This window comes from Carassius gibelio, chromosome B12, assembly GCF_023724105.1.
Source record: "Carassius gibelio isolate Cgi1373 ecotype wild population from Czech Republic chromosome B12, carGib1.2-hapl.c, whole genome shotgun sequence".
NCBI classification, from domain to species: Eukaryota; Metazoa; Chordata; class Actinopteri; order Cypriniformes; family Cyprinidae; genus Carassius; species Carassius gibelio.
Window position 1 is genome coordinate 3,409,599 of NC_068407.1, and position 25,617 is coordinate 3,435,215.

The 25,617-nt window shown below is 35.7% G+C and overlaps 1 protein-coding gene across 1 annotated transcript in view; it reads right to left on the reverse strand.

The window, feature by feature from the left end:
- LOC127969587 (cadherin-12-like) overlaps nucleotides 1–25,617 on the reverse strand; it is a 124,848-nt gene that overhangs the window by 48,878 nt on the left and 50,353 nt on the right. Inside the window, exons 2-4 of the mRNA XM_052571666.1 lie at nucleotides 23,436–23,869; nucleotides 6,915–7,209; nucleotides 2,085–2,204 (exon numbers count right to left, since the gene is read on the reverse strand). Coding sequence (XP_052427626.1) covers nucleotides 2,085–2,204; nucleotides 6,915–7,209; nucleotides 23,436–23,669 — 649 coding nt within the window. The 5' untranslated portion in view covers nucleotides 23,670–23,869. The remainder of the gene's footprint in view (nucleotides 1–2,084; nucleotides 2,205–6,914; nucleotides 7,210–23,435; nucleotides 23,870–25,617) is intronic.

Below are 25,617 nucleotides of genomic sequence, written 5' to 3' on the forward strand. Positions count from 1 at the left end.
TTATCATGGTCATGTGTCCCAACAGGTTTAATCTGCATAACACAGTGTTCTACTGCACAGAACGTGTCACGGTTAGCATGGCCCTGTTAGCCGCTGATACCACAGCCATTTAATAAAAAAAGCCTCTGTCTCTATTATTGGCTGAAATTTTGCTGTACTAGACCATTCTCAACCTTTTCTCTGTCTGTTAGAATTAAATTAATAATCAGGGATTAATACAAGGGAAGCAGCAATTATCACAAAAACTATTTAAAAGTGGGATACTTATATTGAAAGTATAGGGGTCGATTAAAAAAAAAAAAAAAAAATTAAGGGTTTAAAAGCATAAATCTGAAGCTTTTAATTTCATAAACGGCTTTTGACTGAACAGTACAACACTGAATAGGTGTTAATGTAAATTTGTGCATCCATATGGTTATATCAGACTGAAAGCAATTTCTGAATGCACCATTTTTATTTTTTTTTTCCATAAATGCCTTTATCTGAAACATGCTGGAAAAATATAGGGCTATATGGTTATTTGGGGTAAGTTCTTGATATTTTAGCACACCCCGTCCAGAACAAATTATTGCTTCCAGGAATCAGCTGCTAAGGAAACAGAAGTTCTCCAGGGTTCTTAAATATTAGCACACAGATTGTTCCCAAGTTAAAGACTGTAAAACCCTTCCAGGGACCAGTACCTTTGCCTTCAAGTGTTTTTCTCCAGCTGCAAGATTGAGGTCAGCCCTAAAGCTTCTGGTACTTAACAATCTTAACAAGGCGACAAAGCTAGCGTAGCAACACCTTTTCTTCCATAAAGCACAACTAATGCGTTTCCCAACGCCACAAGAAGCTTTCCCAGATCAAGAGAGCGCTTCATAGGATGAATTAGACATGGTGGTGGATGGTTAAGAAAGGCATGGACCTTCATTCAATGCCAATTTCAGATGAAACGTAAAAGGGATGTCATGTGTGATTCTCTCAGCCTGTTACAGGATGGATCTGTTTTTGATTTCATTTTCGCATGAGCAGATCTGTCTTTGAAGTTTGTGTGGTAATTAAGTGAATAGTTTTGTTGTCATTTACTGCATGACCATTCTTTTTTTTTTTTGCTTTTTTTTTTCACGGAAAGAAGAACGAAAAATTGGAGAGATTAAATGGTGGCAAACTTTCATTTTTAGGAGAACTGTTCCTTTAAGATGTGTTAATTACCTCCTTCCTTTGAATCCCATCCTCCTCTCATGGCTTTTGTTTGCTGTCAGTTTGTGTTCGCACATTTTTTGATAGGGCCTGGGACAAACCCAGATTTTTCTTCCTTACTAGTCATTTTATTTGTTCAACAACAGAATGTCACCTTTTGTGCCCCACTCCGGGTTTGCTGATATCAGGATATTATATTTCTATTCATATATTCCTGTTTGCAATGCTTCATACTTGTACAACAGGGCCGCAACCACACCAAAAATGTAAAAACATGCCCTTAGCATCAAGTTTACCTTGCAGGTTTGTGCTTTTGCACATTGGATATTACTGACCATTGAATGCAGACGAAGGCCATCTGTAAATTCCCATTCATTGCTGTAAACGCTCCTGTATATTGCGTAACAAAGTATTCAATGGGGAGAAAAATAAATATAAGGCAGTTTATTTGCGGCATCATTTGATGATGCTACAATTCCCCCAGCCATATACCTTAAACAACAGAAAGATCCATTTGCTGTGACCGGGTTGACTTTATTTTCATCTCGGAGAGTTTGAAATGCAGCACCTGATTGTATAATTATACATCTTTTCAGGCCTGTTTAGCTGACAGGATGTCCGTAACTGTTCTCCAGTTCAAAATGAATTGCAGTATATTTTGAGTTACAAATCCATTTTCTAGGCTGGCCACATTTTACAATCAAACCGCAGAGCTTATTTGTCTAATAGGGTCAATGAATGTAATTACGTTGAAACCTGTGAACTGTGAAATGAATGAGTCTTCTCTGTTGTATTACACAAACAAAACAGAGGAACTTGTTTGTTAATAGTAATTTCATTTTTTTTTTTTTATGCAGCCAACATTTTTCTGTATATTCGCTATCAAATATTTAGGAGTGTTCTACCTGTTTTGGGATCCACGGAGAAGTACGGCTGGCCGTGAAGTATGCTGTACACCACCCTAGCACTGTTGCCGTATGTAGGGTCGTCTGCATCTGTCGCCGTCACCTTCATCACATATGTACCTGCACACACACACAGAAGATATCAGCCGTTTGTGTTAAACTGCATGCTTTGTTCAAGGTTATAACTGTAATAGCATGTAGGGTTTGACCGGGACTGGAAAACAGGCCTGTACAGGCACATCATTATATGCTTTGCTTATGACGGGCTGATATAAAACCAAGTATATGGCCATGTACTGATTCTCCACTCTGTTTTGATGTGTCTGAAACAGCAGTTTTTATATTACAAAGGCAGCACTTTTTAAACGACCCAATAAATGACAAATCATCCGTACTGTGGAAAGAGCTGATGGTCACGGGTCGCTGAATCCTTGTGTTTTTCTGAATTGCATCGCAATACTGTGCTTGACCACCTCACATTTAGCAGGAATCATGTGTGTTGTTTCTCTAATGTTATATATTTTTGGAATTTATATTTAAAGCTTTCTTTCTTTCTCCTTTCTTTATTTCTATTTATATATCCATCCATCTAGTCAGTGATGGCTGTACAAATAAAAAATAAAAACACATGTTCAGTAAACAGTTTTTTAAATCATATTTGAATAAAATATGCATATAGTGGCATATATTATTCTATGAAGATTATATCCTGCGCCCAAAGCCTGAAAAGCAAATGCAAATTCGGAAGTTAAGAAAGATTATATTTGTATATGTTATTTTGAACACTTTTTTTGTTTTTTGTTTAGATGAACATGCACTTCAGAATCGTGCACACCAAGAACAGGCATATTTCATAAAGTACATACCGCCATTTGTGATTATTTATCTTTTGTGAAAACACTCAAACCGCAAGTAGAGTGAATTATCACAGACTTCTGCCTGAGACAAGAAAAGAAACTTGAAGGCCTTGGAGGAGAGAGGCAGGGCGAAAAAACAAAGGGAACCGAGAGGTAATTGTGCAGATTTTAAATCAAGGCCATTTCCCCATGGAAGTCCTTTTCAACCAGCTGATGCAATTACCTTTTTTTTTTCTTTTTGAGTTCTCTCAGCACACATCGATATGTGTTCAGATTGTTCTGGCCTCCACACAGAGGTGAAATAGAGATATGAAAAGCATTAAAAACCCATACAGTTCCAGTCCTTTAAGTGACCTCCAAATGAGACAGTCAGAGACCGTCAGTGCAAAATCATGTAACCCAATGAAAAATACATCCAGAATACAGTCAAGAAATAGGGGAAAAGCTAAAGTATCTCTTGTTTGTTAACAGCAAGACTCCGTTATGCCTTTGTGATGGCAGAAGCCACAATCGAAATCACACAGACGTCTGCAGAATAGGTCTATAGCTTCAATAGGGACTATGGTGCACTTATAAACCAGTCTATTCACATTTTGCTATCTGAGATCATGAGTAGCTGTGATTCAGCTGGGAAGGGGAGGGTTTCATTTCATTGCCATTCAGATCAAGGAAAAGGCAATCTCAAAGTGAATTACCCTGATCTGTCATCCTCAGGGAAAGCAACATGAAAAGGGCTTTGGTGCTGGATAGGGCATGTAGTTTATTACGCTCAACACCAAATCATATGTCAGACTTTACCTCTCGCCATGCAAAGTCTTTCTTATTTCTTTTGTTTATTTGAACATACTGTATGCTTGGGATTTCCATGACTTTCAGAACCTCTTTAAACGCATAAGCCTTAATCTAAACCGAACTGCCACTTGCTTTCTGTTTAGCAGATGGAAGGCTATTTAATCAGTGATATTCTGTGCGCTGTGTTGTAATGAGTGGTTTCTCACCTGCAATTTTCAGTTTAACAGTATCAGCTTTCGCAAGATGTAATTAAACTTTCTATGCACTCTGCATTTCCAACTGTTTTATCCTCAGACATTCAAGAGTGTGAAGATATCAGGTGGACTTTCCAGCAGTAATACAGTGCAGTAATAACTTGTGCATTATTTTAATTTACACAGGCCTTTAGGACAGGTACTATAATTAAGTATCTTGATTTAATTACCTTTCTTGAGTGTAAAAACCCTATGGCTTGAAATATTATATACTGTGTATCTATGTATATATATATGTGTGTGTGTGATGGGTGTTTTAAGCATTAAGTTAATAAATAAAGTTACTTGCATTACAGTAGAACGTTATTTCACCCTTATTTTGACATTTTATGTACACACACATTAAATTAGATGTTTTACTTGCATTTAATATGCTGTCTGTGCATGTAAAATTACTTTTGTAGACATACAGTAGCATTCAGTGTGTTATTATTATTTTTTTTTACTTCATGAGGATATTTGGTTCCACTTTATTTTAAGGTGCCCTTGTTACAGTGCAATCATAATTTTGAATACTGAGTAATATTAATTAGCTACATACACTTACTGTGTGGTGAGGAATAGGGTCTGGTTTTGGGTAACTTACTTTATTTTTATTTTTATTATAATAGTAAGTACATGTACCATGTAACAGGGACACCTTAAAATAAAGTGTTACCAAATATTTTATTGTTCTACTACTAATACATACAAATAATAAATTTTGCCTTTTTCTTTGGGGGGTATAACAGTATAATAGATTACCTCAAAGTTAATAGACTTGGATTTAAATGCATTTTTTTTTCTTCTGTCAGCAATGCTCTCTGCAACTACAGGGAGCCACTTAAATAGACCAACTTAATTACATGCTACAACAGACCACTCAACAGTAAAGACACTTGTGTTGTACTGCAAAAGTGAATGATACAAAAATATAGGATAGATGGAGACAAAAAATAATTGTAGCATTTTAAGATAACCTTATGTTGCTTCTTGTTTTACTTCTATATCATTTTATGTACAGCAGTGTTGAAGCACAACAGACGTCTATCCAGACACTTACGGATTATGAGCAGTTCCGCTGAATTTTGCTTAACCTAAAATAGTCTCTGAATGCTTTCATTTAAAACTGAACTCTCTTGGGGCCTGCGACTACAAATGATTGCGAGTACGGGAGAATTACTGCTTCGGTTTACGGCACTGTATTATTACAGGCTGTTCCTGAAGTTCATAAAGCAACTTTATCAAAATTACCGTTCATTAAAAGTGTATACAAATAACCTAGAATTGAATCAAATTTGATTAAAATGAACTTAATGTAAATGAGTCTCTTGCACTTTCTTTGGAAGCCGTTGGAGCTGAACTGTGGATTGTGTTCACAAAATGAGGCAGAAAATAACAGTAATTGTAGTGATTATTGATAGTTTGTGACAGTAATGGCATATTTTATTATTAGAAAACTAAGACTGCTTAAAGAACATATTGATTTTTTTATTATTAACTTCATGTTTCATCTGTCAAAATAGCTGTGAACTTGCTGACAGTTTCTTTTGGGACTATCACATGATAAGATGGAATCAATTATACATTGCTTCAATATTTAATATGTTTTAATAGCAAAACTGTGGGTCCTTTTCTCAAGTTTGCGACTAAACTGGTTAACAAGCGAGCTTTCTTCTGAGCCCTTGTCTATCATTTTGTCTATAAGTCTGTGAAGTATCCAGTTTAATGTTATATAATTCAAAGCAAGCAGCACTTCATTGACCATCATGTTTGCAGTGAAAATAGCGTCATATTACATCGCTCCCCAGCGTGGCCTCATGGTATTGATGCATCGTCTGCAATCATATTTGACATCATGATTAAGAATATTTGTCCAAATAATGGAGGCCATTATGACTTTAACAAGCTCTGCAGTGTGTTTCATGAATGCAAGAGGATAGCGCTTCATTGATCTGCTAGTAGTTATAGCGATTGGATTAGGCCGTGGAAATCAATACAACTTCTGGCCGGCCTTAGAGATGGCCTTTTTAGAGAAGCAGAGACAGTAACAAAATAAGATCCCGCTGCCATCATCACCCGGAGCAGATGCCTTGGTGAAATAATCAGTAATACAATCAAGCGTTCTACCATGTGAGATGAGGAATCCTACAAGGGCTGTGTAATCCAGTTTGGTGTGGATTTGGAGCCCATGCACTTCTCATTATCTGACGGCACACAGTTCCTCTCTCCCACACCAATGAATATTTGGCAAACTCCATAATATGTGGAAAAAACATGACCTCCAGCATCCCTCGCTGTAACACAGTGACAGTCATTCTTTCTTTCTTTTTTCTTTCTTTTATATTTACAATTTAAATTCATTTGAGTGTAGTTTTGCTGTTTACATTGTTCTATTATACTGAAGAATAACCTTCAATATATCAGTTTTGTGACACTGTGACCATCCTTGTAAACCTTTTTTTATTTTATTTTTTACTTTTTTAATTTGGCATAATTCCACTGTGTTGAAGAATAACCTTGAATATGCCAATTTTGTAAAAATTATATGTGCGTGGTTGTTTGCGCACGCGCGCGCGTGTGTGTGTGTGTGTGTGTGTGTGTGTATATTACAATTTGAACCGTTAGTTAATGACTTAAACAAGATTGATGTATTTTTTTTATGTTAGGTAGATGTTGTGTAATTCATTAGTCCAGATTAATGTAGCATAAACAAACATTAATTTTATTAATATTACAAACAAATCTAATATGTAGTAATTTAATGTAAAATTTATAGATCATTAATAAATAAAACATTATTCTAAAATTATAAATCCTGTAAAAATATTGTTCATTGTTAGTTTATGATACATTAACTCAAGGTAATGCATTCAACCTTATTCCATTATTTCCATAAATGAATGAATGAATGAATGAATGAATGAAAAATCAGGGAAACCTCTTACCGACAGGTGACATCTCAGGCACACTAGCCGTGTAGGGCCCTTCCAGGAACTTTGGCTCATTGTCGTTGATGTCCTGCACCTTGATGACAAACTCGGACTCTGGTTCCAGCGGTCGGTTGGTCTCGATGTCCACTGCTTGAGCTCGTAGCGTGTAGTAAGGCTTCTCCTCGCGATCCAGACTGCGTAAAGCGTGTATGTCCCCGGTGATCTGGTCGATGGTGAAGATGGTTCCAGCGCCATCGCCTGAGAGAGTGTATTTCACTGCACTTTCTCCTTTATCCAAGTCAGTGTGTAACTAAAGAGACAGAAAGAAGAATATGGAATATGCATCTAGAATACACAAGTGATCAACAATTTGTAAAATTACCAAAGTGGTATCTATCTATCTATCTATCTATCTATCTATCTATCTATCTATCTATCTATCTATCTATCTATCTATCTATCTATCTATCTATCTATCTGTAGCAGAAATGAGTCAAATCAGACAAATCAAAGAGTCTATCAGAGCTGTGTGCATTGAAACATGAGCTGAATTCCTCAGGAAGTCATAAATCAGTTCTAGTGCCACAGGAACCAAGCAAGATAACCAACCAACCAACTTGTTCACACAACAGCTTTCAACATTAACACCAATAGAACAATTATTGACAATTTTAATTCGAAGAAGAGATTGTCAAATTTATTGTTTGTGATTGGAATGCAACGCTGGACATCACATGTAAACCCAGGAGATCAAGTTAAATACTTGCATTGACTTCCCCCCCCCCCAGCCAGTGAAACCAGACTGAAATTCCTAAGGGGGAAGGGCTTTAAACCTTTGTCTTCACAGAAAAGTCCCTTTGCCAGAGAATGGCAAAGAAACCCTTTTTATACATTATATATGGACCAGAATGAACTCAAAAAAGACTTATGAATGAATCATTTCATTGCTTAACTCCATATTCATTTACGTGTAACCCACACATTTGACTATCATGTATAATCACTTATTGTGTATGTCTTTTGATAACTATAGGATACCTAGTCATGTCTAGTATTCAAATAATCGCATTTTCTTGCTTGATATTGTCCTGACAATCATTTATTTGTAAAATATATCGTAATCATGTTATAGGAATCATGTCCAAAATTAGACTCTGTGAGGCAAGAACCACATGCTTGGTAAGATAAACAATGATTTATGATACCCCAGACCCCAGGACCATATCTGATTGGTCAAGGCAACATTTGAGGGGTGGCCAACAAGGAAGTTTAAAAACTTTGGACACGATTAAATCCGGCTTTTAGTTCTAGTCTAGCTGCTGCTATTAGCCATGTCGGCTTTTAGTTCTAGCATTGCTCGTGCTATCAGTCATGCCTGCTCTTAGCTTTTAGCTTGTAGCTTTGCTACCTAGCTTTAGCTTGTAGCATCTAGCCATGCGGTAGTCATCATTGTTCTGTGAGCGCGGTTCCAGCGTGCCTGCCTGCTGCTACTATGAGAAGGAACACAACCTAGTCTCGTCAAACTTTATTTCTTTTCTTTTCCGTTTGAGAGTTTCGTGTTCTGAGTTAAGTTTTGTAACGTCCATTCAACTTCAACCAGCGAACACGACTCTGCACTTTCAGCCAACGCCCAACAACCACGGGCTTCCCAAGACGTCACTTCAGAGACTGAACTTCCAGCCAATCAACGACCTCGGGATAGCCCTTTCACCGAGGCTCCTTCTTCACAGGAGATGCACGTAACTTTACCTCCAGACTGTGACCTTTACTGGTGTATCTAATATAATTTTAACCTCATTGAGGAACTCAATGCGAGCGCTAATTACGTGATTGATGGTTGTTCATGTTTATGCAATTTAACGTATTGCTGTTAACTTGGGATTCCATATTTCCATTCTCTTAAACTCATCTTTCCCTAACTTTCGACCTTCCTGCAACTTGTGTGAATGTGTGTGTGCGTGCGTTTATGTGTTAGATTAGTTTGTATGTCTTAGATTTATCTAATAAAGCCTTATTCATATTGAAAAGAGAAGTATCTTGTGTTTTGTGCTTACAAGTTAATGTCTTAAACTGTCGATCTTGTTACTGTGCTAATTGATAGTGTTTTCACTATAGTTTGGATATTAGTATCCAGCGCAGATTTGATGTTAAACGGCTCGTTCACTGAACCGCAGGCGCGTCTCCGTGAGCAGCCGTGAAACAGTGATTCTGTTCAAATTCCCTTTAAAATCTTAAATGATTCCCTTTGAGCTAAATTGACCTGTTTCCCTTACATATCTATCTATCTATCTATCTATCTATCTATCTATCTATCTATCTATCTATCTATCTATCTATCTATCTATCTATCTATCTATCTATCTATCTATCTATCTATTCAATCCAATTCCATTTGAATGAAAGTGAATAGCATTTGAATGCAGTCATCAATAATATTGTTCATTAATTTGATAGCATATCAGCGCTGTACAGTGTTATTAATCATATGCATGTCTCCCATCTGAAGAAGCATCAATCAAAGATTGTGTCAAAGTTGAGACAGTCATGTTTAAAAAAGCTTTTGTTTTCCTCAATCTGCGCGATATCTTGAGTCAACCATAAATCAAAAGAGAGCTCAATTATCAGACTGCTTTATTGTCATATATCTGCACATTCAGAAATGAATGAAAAGAAAGAGAATAGAGGTATGCCAAAGAAAAGAAGAGCTAAAACTCAGCAATCAATCCAGTAATAACTAGAAGTGGAAAAGTTAGGTGATACTAATTAAAAATGTAATTAGCATAACAATAGCAATCAGTTACACAAAAGGGATTCATGTGCCGACTGGGTCCTTGAGAAACCTCACAAATATAGAGGACTGGTGAGAACATCTTCTCTCTCTCTCTCTCTCTCTGATAATAAGTTCAGCACAAATATAACACAAAATGGACTAAGCGTCTTCCCAGACGCTCATTACGCTCTCTGAAGAAACGCTTGCTCTTATTTTTTCACAAACATGACAAGTTCAAACCGTTTAGCATAAACTGACAAGCAAGAGTGATAAAGTGAGAACTATGTGTTTACATGCAAATTTCTGCCGAAAAAAAAACAACAAATTGAAATATATATATAAAAAAAATAACCCCGCCGGAGGAGAAATACAGGAAAGCATGGAAAGGTTGAGTATGTACTAATATGTCTGTTTTCATACACACACCATTTATGAATTATGTTTGCAATAAGAATAGTTTTGGAATGTTGTTCTTTTAAAAACTTTTAAAGGTATTTTAATAATATGTTTGAATATGTAATATTGCATAGGATTTCTGAAAAAGTTAACAGCACTAATTTGATTTGGGTAAGCTCTTTATTTATTTATTTTAGAATCTTTTCAATATTAAGGAATGTTTCACTCAAAAATTAAAGATGTAATAAATAAATGTACTTATCCCGAGGCCGTACAAGATGTAGATACATTTATTTCTTCATGGGAACAGATTTAGATATTTTTTTTAATTATTGCTTGCTCATTAGTCAACCCTCTGCAGTGAATGGGTGCCGTTAGATTTTGGGTGAACTATTCCTTTAAATATAACTTTTTATTGTAATTGTGATTTACCTAATTACATGATGGTAATTTCAGAAGCATACTTAAATATAAATACTTTTATTTCAACATATGTAGAATCATATTGCAACGTTATGGCTTCACCCATATCTGTTTAACATCTTCTTTGCAAATAAAAGTGCAAGTGTGCATATAGGCTTAGACCTCTATTATGCTATTCTCAGCTTAAATGTCTTGAGTAAAGATAAGCACTGGATTGTATGTGTTATTGTCTCAGTCAACAGGTGCTGAGAAAGCAACAGTCAAATACTTGCCTCCTCTCACAATACGGACAATTAGAGGCCTGTTCTATCGCCTGCAGATTCAATAGGGTCCTAATATACTGCAGGATTGAATAAAGGCTCTATTATCATTCGGTGCCATAAGCGAAGGATCAACCTGTCAAAATTACTTCTTCAGCAGTCTTTTTAGGGGTTACAAAAGCAGTAATTATTAAAGCTGTAATTCCTTCAGAGATTTTCAAGAGAAGCCTTTAAAAAAAAAAAAAAAAAAAAATGTTTGCCTGATATTTATAATGTTCTCCAAACCCCAGACCAGATCTCATTGATCTATCAGCTCTCTACATTACATATGTGTTTCTGCACTCTCTGTGTGTGTGTGTGTGTGTGTGTGTGTGTGCATGATCATAAGGTTCGCTACATGGTGTCTGGCCAGTGATTAAATGCATGTTTGGTTTGCAAAGGAAGTGTCAGCTCTATGACTGGATATTTCTTACACACCAGGATACTGAAAGCCCTTGAGGACCAGCGTTCCTGCACACTCGCTGCATGCTAATATAGTCAGACCGTGCTTAAACACTCAGCCAATTCAGTTAAATAAATACATTCCCCAGCGTGCAATGACTGCAAGGAGTCTGAGGAAACCAGCACTAGAGTCATTTACTCCAAACCCACATGCATATGTGTTTATGGATCTTATTTCTGTGTTTATGGATGTGAAAAGGGAGACATCTGTGCAATAGGAGATATATATATATGAATATACGTGTGTGTGTATTTTAAAGATCCATTGGGGTGTGCAGTGTGAACAAAAACTTCTATCATAAGTGGATTTTTTTTTTTTTTTTTATCACAGTATATGCATGCATATTTATGTTTAAAAAATCACATATGATAGAAGATTTCGGAATAATCGCATATATAATATAATATCCAGGATATTATATGGTTTATACATTTTTTTAACATATATAAAAAGTCTTTAGGCTCAATACGGATGCATTTATTTAATTTTACTGTATTAAAAACAGCAATATGTTGAAATATTATTAAAAATATGTGTGTGTGTGTGTGTGTTTGTGTATATATATATATATATATATATATATATATATATATATATATATATATATATATATATATATATACATATATATATATACATATATATACATATATATATATATATATATATATATATATATATATATATATATATATATATATATATATATATATATATGATGCTCAACTATTACTGATGCTCAGTTATTTATAATGGTTTTTATTATACTTTATTATTAAGTTTTTGCTGCTTAATATTTTTGTGGAAACTGAAACATGTTCTATCAGGAATATTTGATGAACAAAAAGTTATGAGGAATAGCATTTACTTAAAACAGAATTATTTTGTAACATTAAAACGTTCGTAAATGGGGGTGTTGATATCAGGATGTGTTTTACATGGATCATGTCTGTAATGTTGACAAAAATAGGAGAACAGAAGCGTGTCTGTGTTTATTAGCGTATGCATGTTTTGAGCGATGGGGCAGATGCTGCGTTAGCCATAGTGTTTGCATTTTGTGTTTGCCACATTTCTGGTGCTCTGGGGTGCAGATTCACAGGAAACTGTGAAAGCGGTCTAACACTCGTGTAGTTTATTGTTCAGTTCGCTGTTTGATTACGTGGGACAGATAAAAAGTGTGAGGGAGTTTTTTTGAGAGCTTTGTTTTTGCTCATGAGGTAGAAAACTGACATGCATCTGTGTGTGTGTGAGTGTGTGAGTGTGTGTGTGTGTGTGTGTGTGTGTTATGAAACAAACACAACAGCCCCAACAGATGGAGACAGTCTCAGGTGTATAAACGGCTGATCTAATCACAAGCAATTAAGGAATGCAACATTGTACTTCCGCTTACTTCCGTTATTATCAGCATTGATCATAAGAAATGCTTCTTGAACATAAAATGGGCATATTAGAATGATTTCTGACGGATAATTTGACTGAAAACTGCTGTAATGGCTGCTGAAAATTCCGTTCTGCACCACAGAAGTAAATTGCATTCTAAGATGTCGTTTTTATTGTAATCATATTTTTGATCAAATAACTGTATCCTTGGAAAGCATGAGATTTCTTTAGAAAGCATTTTAAAAAATTACATATCAAACTTTTGAAGAGATGATATGACGTGAAACTTTTTCTGTAAAAATTATAATTGTGATCGCTGATGGCTGACATCAGTGACATCTGTGCGAACATGCAACAAATCAGCCTGGTTGCCATAGTGATATTTAGCATTTTTATAATGTGCAATTTATAAAAAGTACCAGCTTGCAATTAATTAACTGATGCAAGATAACCATGCTTTAATGCTTCTACACATGACAGATGAACACGTCTTTTCCCCTCGCCTATATCTAAATTATGCTAGAAATATGGATCATAGCTTAAAATATTAATAAGGTATATGAACAATTTTAAGGAAAAGTGCTAAAAAGCAATTTTACTTTCAAGACTGTAATATCAGCTCGCTCTGAAATCATTGTGCCTCAGTGCAATGAGCGAGCAATACTGCTTGGAACATTAGCGTTTTTTAAATACCTTCAGTGCACTTCAAGCAGAAATCTCATTATTATAAAAGTTGGATTAAAATATGTGGTAGGTAATATTGGCAGTGCAGATAAATGACATCATTATTCCCTTTTACCTTAACCAATCTGTGCCAGCGCATTCGTCATCTGTGTCATACGTTAACACCGCAAATGTCTTATTTTCTAAATGCATACAGACTGGGCTGCTGTATCGCTAGCATTTCACATGCATAATTTGTGGCCCAGTTATCTGTACAAATGACTTCACATCTGCAGAATTAGTTTGGCAACAGAACAAGCTTTGGGATGGGTTACTGCAGCCTGATTTTCTCTCAGGTGTCTGGGTTCCTTGAAGCAACCGACACCATTTTCTGGTCATTTTGGATCGTAGTGCTTTAAATGTAATCATGAGTTGGATTAAGTAACCTTCAAACTGGATTCACCATAATATTGAAGGCATTGGTTGTCTCCACAGTGTCCATTATGAAGGATTGCGTATCGCACGATCTTCAATCTTGCACATTATGGAGCTGTCATGTTTAGGGCAATTGTATAACATGTCTTCTATAGAAACCAACTGAGACTAGAACAATTGCATGAGATAAAGTTTGAATGTTGGATTGACAACAATAGACAAAAAGCATTGAGTTTTGAAGGCCCATTTCCCTTGAATATTCTGAGGACTTCTGTTATAGTAGTGTTTGGATGAATGGATAGAAGTTTGCAATAGGGCTAAATATGCTGACATGGTTTTATGTTTACGCAGTAAACACTTTGTTCCCTTCCATTAATTAATTAATTCATCCATCCATCCATCAACCCATCAATATATTCTCATCTAAGGATCCATACATCCAGTAAATACACATTCATACTTTGTCCATTCCATCCATCCATCTGTCTAGGGATTCATCCATCCATCTGTATGTTGTCATCTAGGGATCCATCAATCCAGTAAAAACACCTCCATCCATCCATCCATCTATCCTATACACCTTCATACTTTGTTCATTCCATCCATTCATCCATCCAGTAAAACACCTTCACACTTTCTTGATTGATTGATTGATCCATTCATTCATTAATCCATCCATCCTCCCATCCATCTGTATATTGTCATCTAAGGATCCATCCATCCAGTAAATACACCTTCATACTTTAATTCTATCCATCCATCTGTTTAGTTGTCTAGGGATCCGTCTATCCATCTGTCCATATGTTGTCATCTCGGGATCCATCAATCCAGCAAATATACCTTCATCCATGCATCCATCCATTCCATTAAATCAATTGTTTTTATCCATTGTTCCATCCATCTATCTATCTGGTAAATACACCTTCAAATTTTGTCCATCCATCCGTCAACCTCATCTGTTAGAAAATATTTGGAGGATTGGAGGATGGAGGATTCTTCTTCAACATTCTTTGAGAAGTTACTGTACGTTTACAAATGTTTGTCTTATTAGAAAACCTTGTCCAAGTTTGCTTTTGAAAGACCAATGTAACCAGTGCATCAGCAACCTCATTGTGCTTGCATTATTAATAAGCAGTGCCTTATTCTCTGACACATTTGAGCCCAAGCACTGTGTGTTGCATGGAATCTCCACAGCATCACCGTTCATCACTCTATAGGGCTGTAAACAGTCTTATCAGGTGCACATTTCCAATCATGCTCTAGTCTCATTAAATGCACACAGTAAAGCTGACCTCTCTTTTAGCCAAGCCATGTTGTGAGACACACACAGGTAAAGATTGGCCTGTTAAAGATAAGCTCTCCAGCGCAAAATCCATTATTATCTGCTTCTGTTTGCTGTCAGCCTGCAAGGTCAACCCTAGATGAGGAATTCAGAAGAGGCTCAATCTGGCTCGGAACAAATTTGGTGCAGGAGAAGCACTTCTGATCCTAGTAAGGTCAAGTATTGCTTAAGTACTCAAGTATGCTATTGCATTCTGGGTAAGCATGCTATTATAGAAATATCTGCAGAATCCATGTAATTGTATTCATTTTGACTTAGGGCAAAGAAAAATCATTTATTAGCAATACAGCATAAAGCCTAAATACACATGACACCATTTGTCTAATTTAAGGACAGATTTACTAAAAGTAAATTTTAAGACTTCAGTATAGATTACACTGAAACCTCAATGTCAGTCTTTACAAGGAAGGAACGCATTGAAAGACAGTGCATGGTGCGCTTGACCATAAATAAGCCCAGTTAAGTGATCCATGGCAATGGTACTCAAACCTCTGTTAATGCTTTAGACATGCTTGGTGAAGAGAGTGAATGGATAATTGCAGTCTGTCTTGGCGGGTCAGTGTACATGGTAACCTTGATTAGTGTACAGGTCACTGGAGAGATTCTGTCTGGTCATTTGATGCTGATTACTCAAGAGCGCGGTCTGTGATTGCATTATGGAACTCTTGCTGCAGCTGCTGTGTATTGATGGAGTGTGTTATACATATAAAAGGCTGGTTTAACAATTTAGTATATGAACGGTTTTGAAAGACTAGATTCATTTGAAGGGATGGATGATATTGTGTATACATTGTGAATATAAAACCTATTATCTTTCATTTAAAAGTCAACATGAAATAACGGTCCTAACCCATTTTACTTCTGTAATGTTACATGTCTGAGTGAAATATTAAATGAGAAAAAAAAAAAAAAAAAAAGTAGGTCAGTACTAGATTTGATCTTTTGGAAAATGGTTGGATTTAAAAAAAAAAAAAAAGTGGTGATTTATACTACACTGAGTTTGAAACACTACCAGCAGTCAGTTTTTGATGAGGTTTGTTTTTATCTGTCTGAAGGCCAGTTATTGAATCTTTTGTTATTTTTATTTTGTCATTTTAAATGACTAAAACAATAATAAAAAATAAATAAATAAACAAATATGATTTGAGTATGTTTTAAATTATTATTATTTATTATTTCAGTGTTTCCATTTGAAAACTCATGTTTAATATCTGTTGAAGTTTTCTGAGTGAAAATTGTTTCTCAGTAAATCTTACACAAATCCAGAATGTTACATTTATGTTAACTTACTTAAAGGCTGCAGTACTTAAAACAATAGGCTGAAAATGTCAATTTCTGTAATTATCATTTAAAATATGTAAAGAAACATTTATTAATTTTTACTAAAATTAATCATCATGAACCGTTCCCCCCTTCAAAATAATGTGCACTAATTAATTGTGCCCAATAACACCATAAACACATATTCAAGACATATAGGCTCAGTTTGTGATTTGTCTATATCCATTAACCTGCGTTTATCTCTGTTAAAACATTCTCTTTCTCTCTCTCTTTTTTATGGCATCCTTTTCTGGTAAAATTATCTTGGCTTCCATGCACAGATCAATGTCTTATTAAGTTATGTTGAAAAGATCTGAGAGCTAATGATAGGTGGCCTCAGATAGAAGAGATCGCAGTCGTTTCGGGGAATTAATCAGAGAATAGGTGGTGGGGAGAGATGAGGTGGACGTGGGTGTCAATAACACAATGGGAGCGAGGAAGTGTCGACCTGTCAGCCAGAAAGAGCTCACGTAAACAAGCTGTAAAATGGATGGCCTTTCTAGAAAATGCATTATGGTATTCAAATGAGAGACCTTTCTGATAGAAGCATTTTCTAAAGTTTTTCTAAAGGAAAATGTTCGCCGAACCAACATGCTGACAACTTCAATTTAAGCCTGTTTGTGTCTTTAGAAGGATATTCTGAGGTGTTTGTTTTCTTGTAATATGTTGTTGCATTAAATGATCCTTAGATTCTTTACAAATCGTGTGTGTGTATGTGTGTGTGTGTGTGTGTGTGTGTGTTCAACAGTAAAGATGTTTGAAATGCCAGGGTAAATTTAGAATTTTTTGGTGAACTGTTCTTTTAAGAAAAAGCACAAAAGTGAAGCTGACAGCAGTGCAGAAACTGAAAGGGCTGTTTGGATAGCAGTTGATGAACAGATTGTGCTGAGAAAGGCTGAAGATAAATGAAAGATGACGTCAGTGAAGGTACAAAAAGCTGTGAGAATAGGAAGACTTCAAAAGACCTGGAGCAGCTCTCCCAGCTAAAATGATTGGATTGGGTCTGTAAATACCCATCTCAAATTTTCCCAGACAACATAGCATACAGCTCTTTTAGACTGAGTGATTTTTCATTTATTGGGCTCTTTGTTAAGGGCACGGATGTTCTTCTGTGTTCCTGTAAGTGCAGTTTCCTGCGTCTTCTCACCAAAGCTAGCTGCGGGATGGACAAACACACAGAAAAAGCCCAGTCGGTTGGCGTCTTTGTAAACACTGTATAAACCCTTGATCCGCTTGGGCTTCCTGATGATTCGTTTGAGCTCATCTGGGATTGAAATCCTCAGATATGAGGTGAATGTGATCCAGCTTAACTTTCTGAGAAGCTCCCTCTGCTTTACAGTCAATATGAACTGCTGTTTGCATCTGTAAATGGACGTATTTCTGAGTAAAAACTATAGTATCATTTGGGGGATTCTGTACTTGTGCTTAAGTATTATTGGGAAATCAATACTTCCATTACTGTTCGGGTGCAATTATAGAACTTTCTAATTCCTTGCCATTTCACTTAAGACTTTTTATTCAGGTCATCAAGACATAAATCTTACTCCATTTACAAGCCGATACAATGTATTTGGTCATAACTATGATAATTTGTCCTTGCAAAGAGACATTTCATTAGTCACCACAACCGATTTGACCTAAAGCAATGCATTTTAATCATTCCTGAAAATGGACTGACTTGACGCACGGTCGCGGATCGTTTAATAAACCACTATATTCAAATGTCAGACCATTAGAAAATCAGTTGTTGGTTTTATAAATTCAGGTCATAGGTTTGAGAATATTGGATTCATTGTCTTAGAGACATAATCAGGACACCGAGGAAATTGGTTTTAAATGGATGTTTGTGCATCAGAGAAAATTCTCAATTTTCTCTTGATTTCAGCTATTTTAAAAGCTAAGGACAAAATAATAATATGTTCAGATACAAATAAATCCACATTTAATTGTACCTCATATTATTATATAATGTCCATTCAAGAATGTTTTTAGCTATATGTAATTTTAATTTGGTTACAGTGGTAATATTTAAACATAAATTTAATATTTTTCCCATTAGGAACTAACTGGATATGTCATTAAATACAGTGTAAATGAAGTCAGGTGCTTGTAAGGATGGGGTTAAAAAGTTTGAGGAATTTATTATAGCTGGAAATTATTGCTTTAGACTTCAGAGGCGGAGCAAGTTGAATTTTCATGCAACATAAAAAAAAAAAAAAAAATACATAATTTTTTCTTTGGAATTATCATGCCCAATAAGACCAGGAACATGCAGAAAGTAGATGGGGTCGATTTTGATTTCATGTTGCCTTGAAACATCATAAAATGACACAGAGGTGCACATCCTGTCAAATCACTTTTGTATATTGGTTCATTTGCTTTTTTAAATCTGAAGCTATCAGATATGATACAGTAGGTTAGACAGAGAGGTTGACTGATGACTCTTTGGCTAATGATGTCATAAATAAAGTTACATTATACAGTTGCTTAAACCCACTGACCTGTGTCTTTGAGATTATGTATAGTCTTTATTATGTTATTAGCTCAGATGATTGAAGAAAGAGGTGAATTGTGGGTGGTTACGAGTGACAGCGAGAGGAGGGTTTAATGGTGATTGAAAGGCTAAATCAGGACAGGGAGAGGAAGAGGAAGAGAACTTGATTTACAGTCAGCCGAACGATTGCGGTTTTTCTTGCGAACAGACATTGCTCAACATCAAGGACGGCAGCGCATTATTTAATTGCAGAATTGAATCTTTGTTGCAGTATTCCCAAAGGCTCAATGAGGCATTTATTCCTCCGTAATAAACGATAAAATGCTGATGTGCTGTAGAGTTTCACCAGTGTCTGGAGGCTGTGATGATCTCATGCTCACAGCTTTTGCATAAATGCATACCGAAAAAAAAAAAAAAATAAATAATAAAAAAATAAAGTACATCCGCCTGCTGTTGTATATTATGTGTCAATCCATCAACTCTTCTGCTTGAAATGAATATTTTATGCTTGCAAAAATGTTATCTCATAAAATAAGATATCTATTTCCACATTCCACATTCCAAAACTCTCTGTCTACCACTTCAACACTTCCAGTTATTTCTGTTATGCAGTACATTTTAATATCCCTCTTTATTTGGTATTTGTTGTAATGGATGCAATACTGAACTTACAATTTTTATAGAGGGATGGATTTAAATCACTGCACTACATTTGGGTATTGCCATTTTTGTTAATTTCCTGGGTACTGCAATAACTTATCTTATGAAATCTGGCAATTTGATCATTTAATTCCCATTTCTTTAATTTGAAATGATTCAAACAAGGCATGTTTTCCTGGTATTATTGTTGTAACTGGTATATACAGTATGCATATATGAAAAGCAGTGGATTAAAAATGGTATTAGTGTTGTTCTGTTTGATAAAGTTGCAGAAATTATATTAGCAACACTTCAGTAATGAATTGAAAATCTAAATGAAAATGAAGGAGTCATCTTCCTGAACATTAGCACATGAGCAAATGCAATATTGACTGTGTACAACAGTTAAACAAGAAGTTAATATTGAGTGAGTTACATTGAGACACAACAGTAGATGTGTTTACATGGACACTTTTTTCTTCCATCGGAATTAATTCTGATTGACGAATTCGTGTTTACATGAACGCTTAATAATGTCACCAGTTTGATATGCTCGTTTATGTCACACGTTTCTGATCGGATTTAATCTGTTGACATGTGCACACTGCATGAATATACAGACTTCCCGACTGTTGTCAGGCTGTTTTAAGATGCACACGTGATATTTATCTACTTCGGGTCCTAATTAAGTGATGACCAGCACATTAACTGTTGTAAAAAAAAAAAAAAAAAAAAGTAGTAAAAGTCCCCGTCTGTTGATGAGGACTGGTGGGACATTGTCCTGCTCCACTTCACAGATGCGGAGTTAAATGCAAGTTTTATAATGCTTTATAAATACTTTCCAGTTTTGATTGTCAATCGATCAAGTGTTTACATGTCATATCGCTTTGATTACAAAAGGAATAAACCACCCCTTACAATCCGATCAAAATTTTTATCGGATCTGGCCAATTCAATCCGATTGACGTGTTTACATGTAACTTTTTATTCAGATTGTGGTTGTAGTCCTATTACGATCAGATTAGTAGGGTCCATGCAAACACAGAGTGTCTGTTTTACATTTCACTGAAGGAAATAGATTCAAACCAAGTCAGAACAGAAAATGTGTGCCTCTCAGAGCAACACTGTGGTTACTGAAATGATCTGATTTTGAACAAAACATTTGATTCAATAATCCTTTCATAAAGGCACTATGAAAAATGTATTTGAATGAAAGATTCAAATTGTTGGGTACCAAGATATGTCTGACTCCATGCCATTTTTCATGAATGACTTTTTGGACCTCAACTTGTCCGTCCAACAAAGATGTTTACTGTTAGCGGCTCTCACAGCAGCAAAAAAGTTGCCAGTCAACCGCTGGAATCTTCCTCACACAATGGACAGACAAACCTGGACTGTGTATTTGTTTGACAGTATCTCAATGGAACTCTCAACTTCTTGTGTACATAGATTTAATGTTAAAACTGTACATTTATGAATTTCAGCTTTTAATGTTGTGTCATCTTTTCTAATATCATTGTAAAAAAAAATATTTTAGCGTTATTTATGTATTAATATTACTTTATTTATTTATTTATTTATTTTATTCTTTTGAAGGCAACCAGAGGTAGGATAATTTGGGATGGTTTGTAAATTTGCACATTTGCTTTTTTGTTTTATACTATTATTCCTAGAAGAAAATGTAATAAACAGTTATGAGAAGCCTTACTCTTCAGAAATACCAACTGTTGCACAAACAAAAAGCAGTTTGCATGGCGATATAAATTAATGGATATGGCAAATAAACAACACAAAGTCCCAAGTGCAGTTTATGCCTGACTAAGAAGCCTAAAGAAATGCAAGCATTGTTATTTCGCTCCTTTTTCATTTGGTTTATTCCTTTGACACCATGGCACACAGCAGACCCCCCTCCACTCTCTGTCTGTCACACAGCAGTAAACAAATGTTACGAGAGTCTTGCATTTATTAATTCAAAATAGACAAAAGCCAGTCCCTTGTTCAAGGTAAAAACAAAGCAATCCGACAGAAAAGCTTTCTTGCATTTCCTCTTACCTCTAAACCCCAGCCATGATCTGCCACGGTCTCAGAGCTCACTGAATGCACACTGTGGCATTACTGCGTTTATTTATTTATTTTGCATTATGCTAATCATCTTTGCTGCTACTTTGGCTCATTGTCCTGATTAAGACGTCTTCCGCAAACCGCTCTGAAAAGTATGCAAAGCAGACACTGCCAAAGGTGGTGAAGTATTCATTCTGTGCCGTGAGTCATGTTTGCTGATGTGTTGTGGCCTTGAGCATTCCATTGTCAACTTCTTTGTTTCTCAGACTTCTCTTGGTAAATACACAGTTACTTGCTTGATAATGAAACAGCTCTTGCAGAAAGTGAAGGAAATCCTGTGCTAGGAAACCTGACCGTATAGTTCAAAATAAAAAGTTAAGCTAATGCTAATGTGTCGTTTCCTTCTCCTTGGAGTGACATAAAGGATGTTCAGGTGGTCTGCTCCATTAAAACTGGGGAAAGGGTGGAGGGCACAAGTTCATACTTTATTAGAGGGAAAATCCTCTTTAAATGTTAGATAAAGCGAGGTGTTCAAATCATGCTCGGCTCAGCAGGGGATGAAGCCATCTGTTTTAAGATGACTTTGGCACAAAATGAAGCTCATCACTAATCACTATGAAAGAACTTAACTCTGGGAGATTTGTTTAGTCTTTACCTCTCCACATGCATTTGGAAAAAGTAGGTGACAGTTGACAGTGGTGAGGCCCATCAGCGATGAATCTTATTAACATGCAATAATATTCATACTGAAATGTCTCATTTTACTTGATAAGTGTGTGGAAAGATCAGGTCGGGTTATGATCTGCTAAAGGCGATGTTCTTTGGAAGGATACGACACTTTTCTGCATGAAAATGAGATTCTAGCTTCATGTTGTGTTGTTATGACCGCATATTCGGAAATGCACCGCTGAATATGAATGCTTTGTGATTAAAGATCACTGTCAGTGCGTACATGTCTTCCACCAAAACATGTGCATCATGCTAAAAGCCAATTTTCACCTGATGACAGATTCGTGTACATGCAATACAATGGAAAAATTACATTATTTGACCTGTCAGCTGCATCATAATTAGAATAAATGGCAAAGTTTCCCTGTCTGTTTTGTCTCATGGCTGGATTTTAACGCTCCCAGTATGGGTATTTACCATAAACACATGAAACCACAGTGTGAAATAGTCTAATAGTTAACTTTTCATTAACTATTATTTGCACAACACCCAGACATGTTTTTAGTTTATATATATATATATATATATATATATATATATATATATATATATATATATATATATATATATATATATATATATATATAGTTTTGCTAATTTTATTCATGCCTGCATAACTGTGGTCTGAGTTGGTTCTAAATTAAGATTCTAAATGACTTGCGATGTGCTTGAAAATGCTGCACCCAAATTTGATGCGCATACATCTTTGTATGCATGGTAAGTGAATGATACCAAATTTGTCGATTCTGTCTTCCTGATCTTACTCAGTTGAGTTTGTATTACTTCTAAAATCAGTGATTTTTCTTTCCTTGATGTTTATCAAGAACGGTTTCCAAATGGGTAGCAGTTACTTAACTATCTTGTAAGTCATGCAGTCCATGTGCTTTTGGTTTAATTTGAGCAAAGTTAAGAAACTGAGTCTCTGAGTTTAATATGGAATAGAATGTGTTAATTAATTTAGACCAGCGAATTTAAGCAGTGAGTCTGGATTAAACAAATTAAAGGAAAGGTCGACAGACCGGCACTGGCTTTGGCTCAGCAGAGTATGACTTCCGAAAGCTGTTACAGTTATTAACCAGTGTTGCAACTGAAATGCAATCATGATCAACGTGCGCTTCTTACCTTTCCAACATACTGTGGGTCTGAGCCCATGTACTCCTCAAGCACAAAGAACTGGTTCCACACCCAGCCCCTTTTGACCCTCTGGAATCCTCTGGAACCTCCATTCCTTCCTGCCGTCGATGGCCCCGTCTGGCTGTGGGGCCACTCTTGCCCTGGCCTGCTTTGGAAGGGAGCGGAGGAGCTCTGCTCAAAGAGGAAGCACAGGAACAGCAGCAGGCAGTTCCTCCTCAGCATTGGGCGGTCTGTTACGGCACTGTTCCCACGTCAAGGTCCAGAGGAAAAAGGGGAGGTGAGAGACAAGAAATCCAGGGCTCCGAGGCTCACGAGCTGGAGCGTGAAGCCAGTGGGGATTGAGGAGAGGTCAGGAGTCTGGTGCTCTACCACTCCCCTCGCTGGCAAAATGACTCCGGTCAGCCGGGAAGTAGATTCATCACCTGCAACAAAAAAACAAAACAAAAAAAACAACAACAACAGAGAATTCAGTTGTATATCCAAGAAACAGATATTTTAATGATTTTTTTTTTAACCATACAGTGGCTACAATATATATTTTGTGGAATATCTAGTCCTCTAGAGATATCAGTTACCCTGTTTTGACCCCTGTTTGGCATCTTAGAGGTTGTTCACTGAAAGCGGAGAAACATAAATCCTTAATACATCCTCTAAAATGCTCTACGGCTCCTGTGGAATACTGTCTTTCTAATAATAATGCCTGTATATTCACAGCATGTCTAGTCTTAGAGACATGTGGAATTGCAAACTAGCTGTCATAGAGGATAAGCATGCATGCAAGCTCTCTTTTTTTTACCCTGATTTTAAAGTGTGTTGGAATTAAGGTGCCTGCATACAGTATTGATTTAATTAATATTAACAATATTAATATTAAATTAGAAATTAGAAAATAATAATGAATTAAAAAATATTTATACTATTACAAAAGATTTCTAATTCAACTAAATACTGTTATTTTGCATTTACTATTTTTCAAAGAATCCCGAAAAAGGGTTTCCAAAAAAAAATAAAAAAAATAAAATAAAAAATAGCAGCCGAAAAATAAACAGAAAACCTTTCAATATTAATAATCAGAATCATTATTAAGAGCCGAAACTAAGCACCAGATCAGCATGTTAGAATGATTTCTGATGGATCATGTGACACTGAAGGTTTAATGATGCTGAAAATTCAGCTTTACATCACAGAAATAAATCATATTTTAAAAGGTATTACAATACAAAACAGTAAATTCTAATAATTTTTCACAATATTATTGTTTTTCCTGCATTTTTGATCAAATAATGTAGTCTTGGTGAGCATAAGATACTTCTTTAAAAAAAAGCATAACAAAGTAATTATTTCAAACTCTTGACTGCTATTAGTGTAGATGAAATATTTATTAATATGGGACTCTCAGTTCTAAATGAGCTTTTTAGCTAATGTTACCAGTCATAACCAAATTTACCACTGCTCTAAATTAATCAAATGAGCGAAATCACTAACTCAATTACAACCAGAATATAAGCACAGAAATGCAATTTTACTTGATAAATGTAGTGTGTTTTCGCATGGGACTGAAGGAGTATGAACCTTCGGTCCATCACTTGCTATTCTTTATGGTTTAGAGACATATTACTTTTATTAGTAACAGTTGTAGAGCTGTGCTGATGCAATCATATAAATAGAGCAATATTTGTTGCCATGAAATTGCATTTTAGATCCTTTTACCAATATTTTTATTTAATTCATAGCATGTCCTGCCGATCGATAAATGAAGAAGCAAGTCATCTAAATGAGCAGAAACTAACAGATTATCTCAGCGTGTTCATTCACATTTCTACAATGTACAAGAGATTGAATCTGATCCATCAGGTCTCATGTGTTTGATGTAGTTTCAGTTGCAATCCAATTGAGGATTTTATGATGCACTGCAATGCATTGAAATGTGACATATGTACCATGATGGTATCATATCACAAGCTAGTTGTCGATCACCTGATCCTAAAAGTATCATTAGTTGAGCCCAAGACATTGCAACTTATTATTATGTGACTATTTATTTATTTTATTTTATTTTTGTTATTTATAACAGGTACTTTTTAAAATGATACAGTACAAGTAAACTGTAAAAGTGACATTCGACTTTGTTTAGAGATGTAGTTGTTAATTTGATGACTGCATCTTTTTT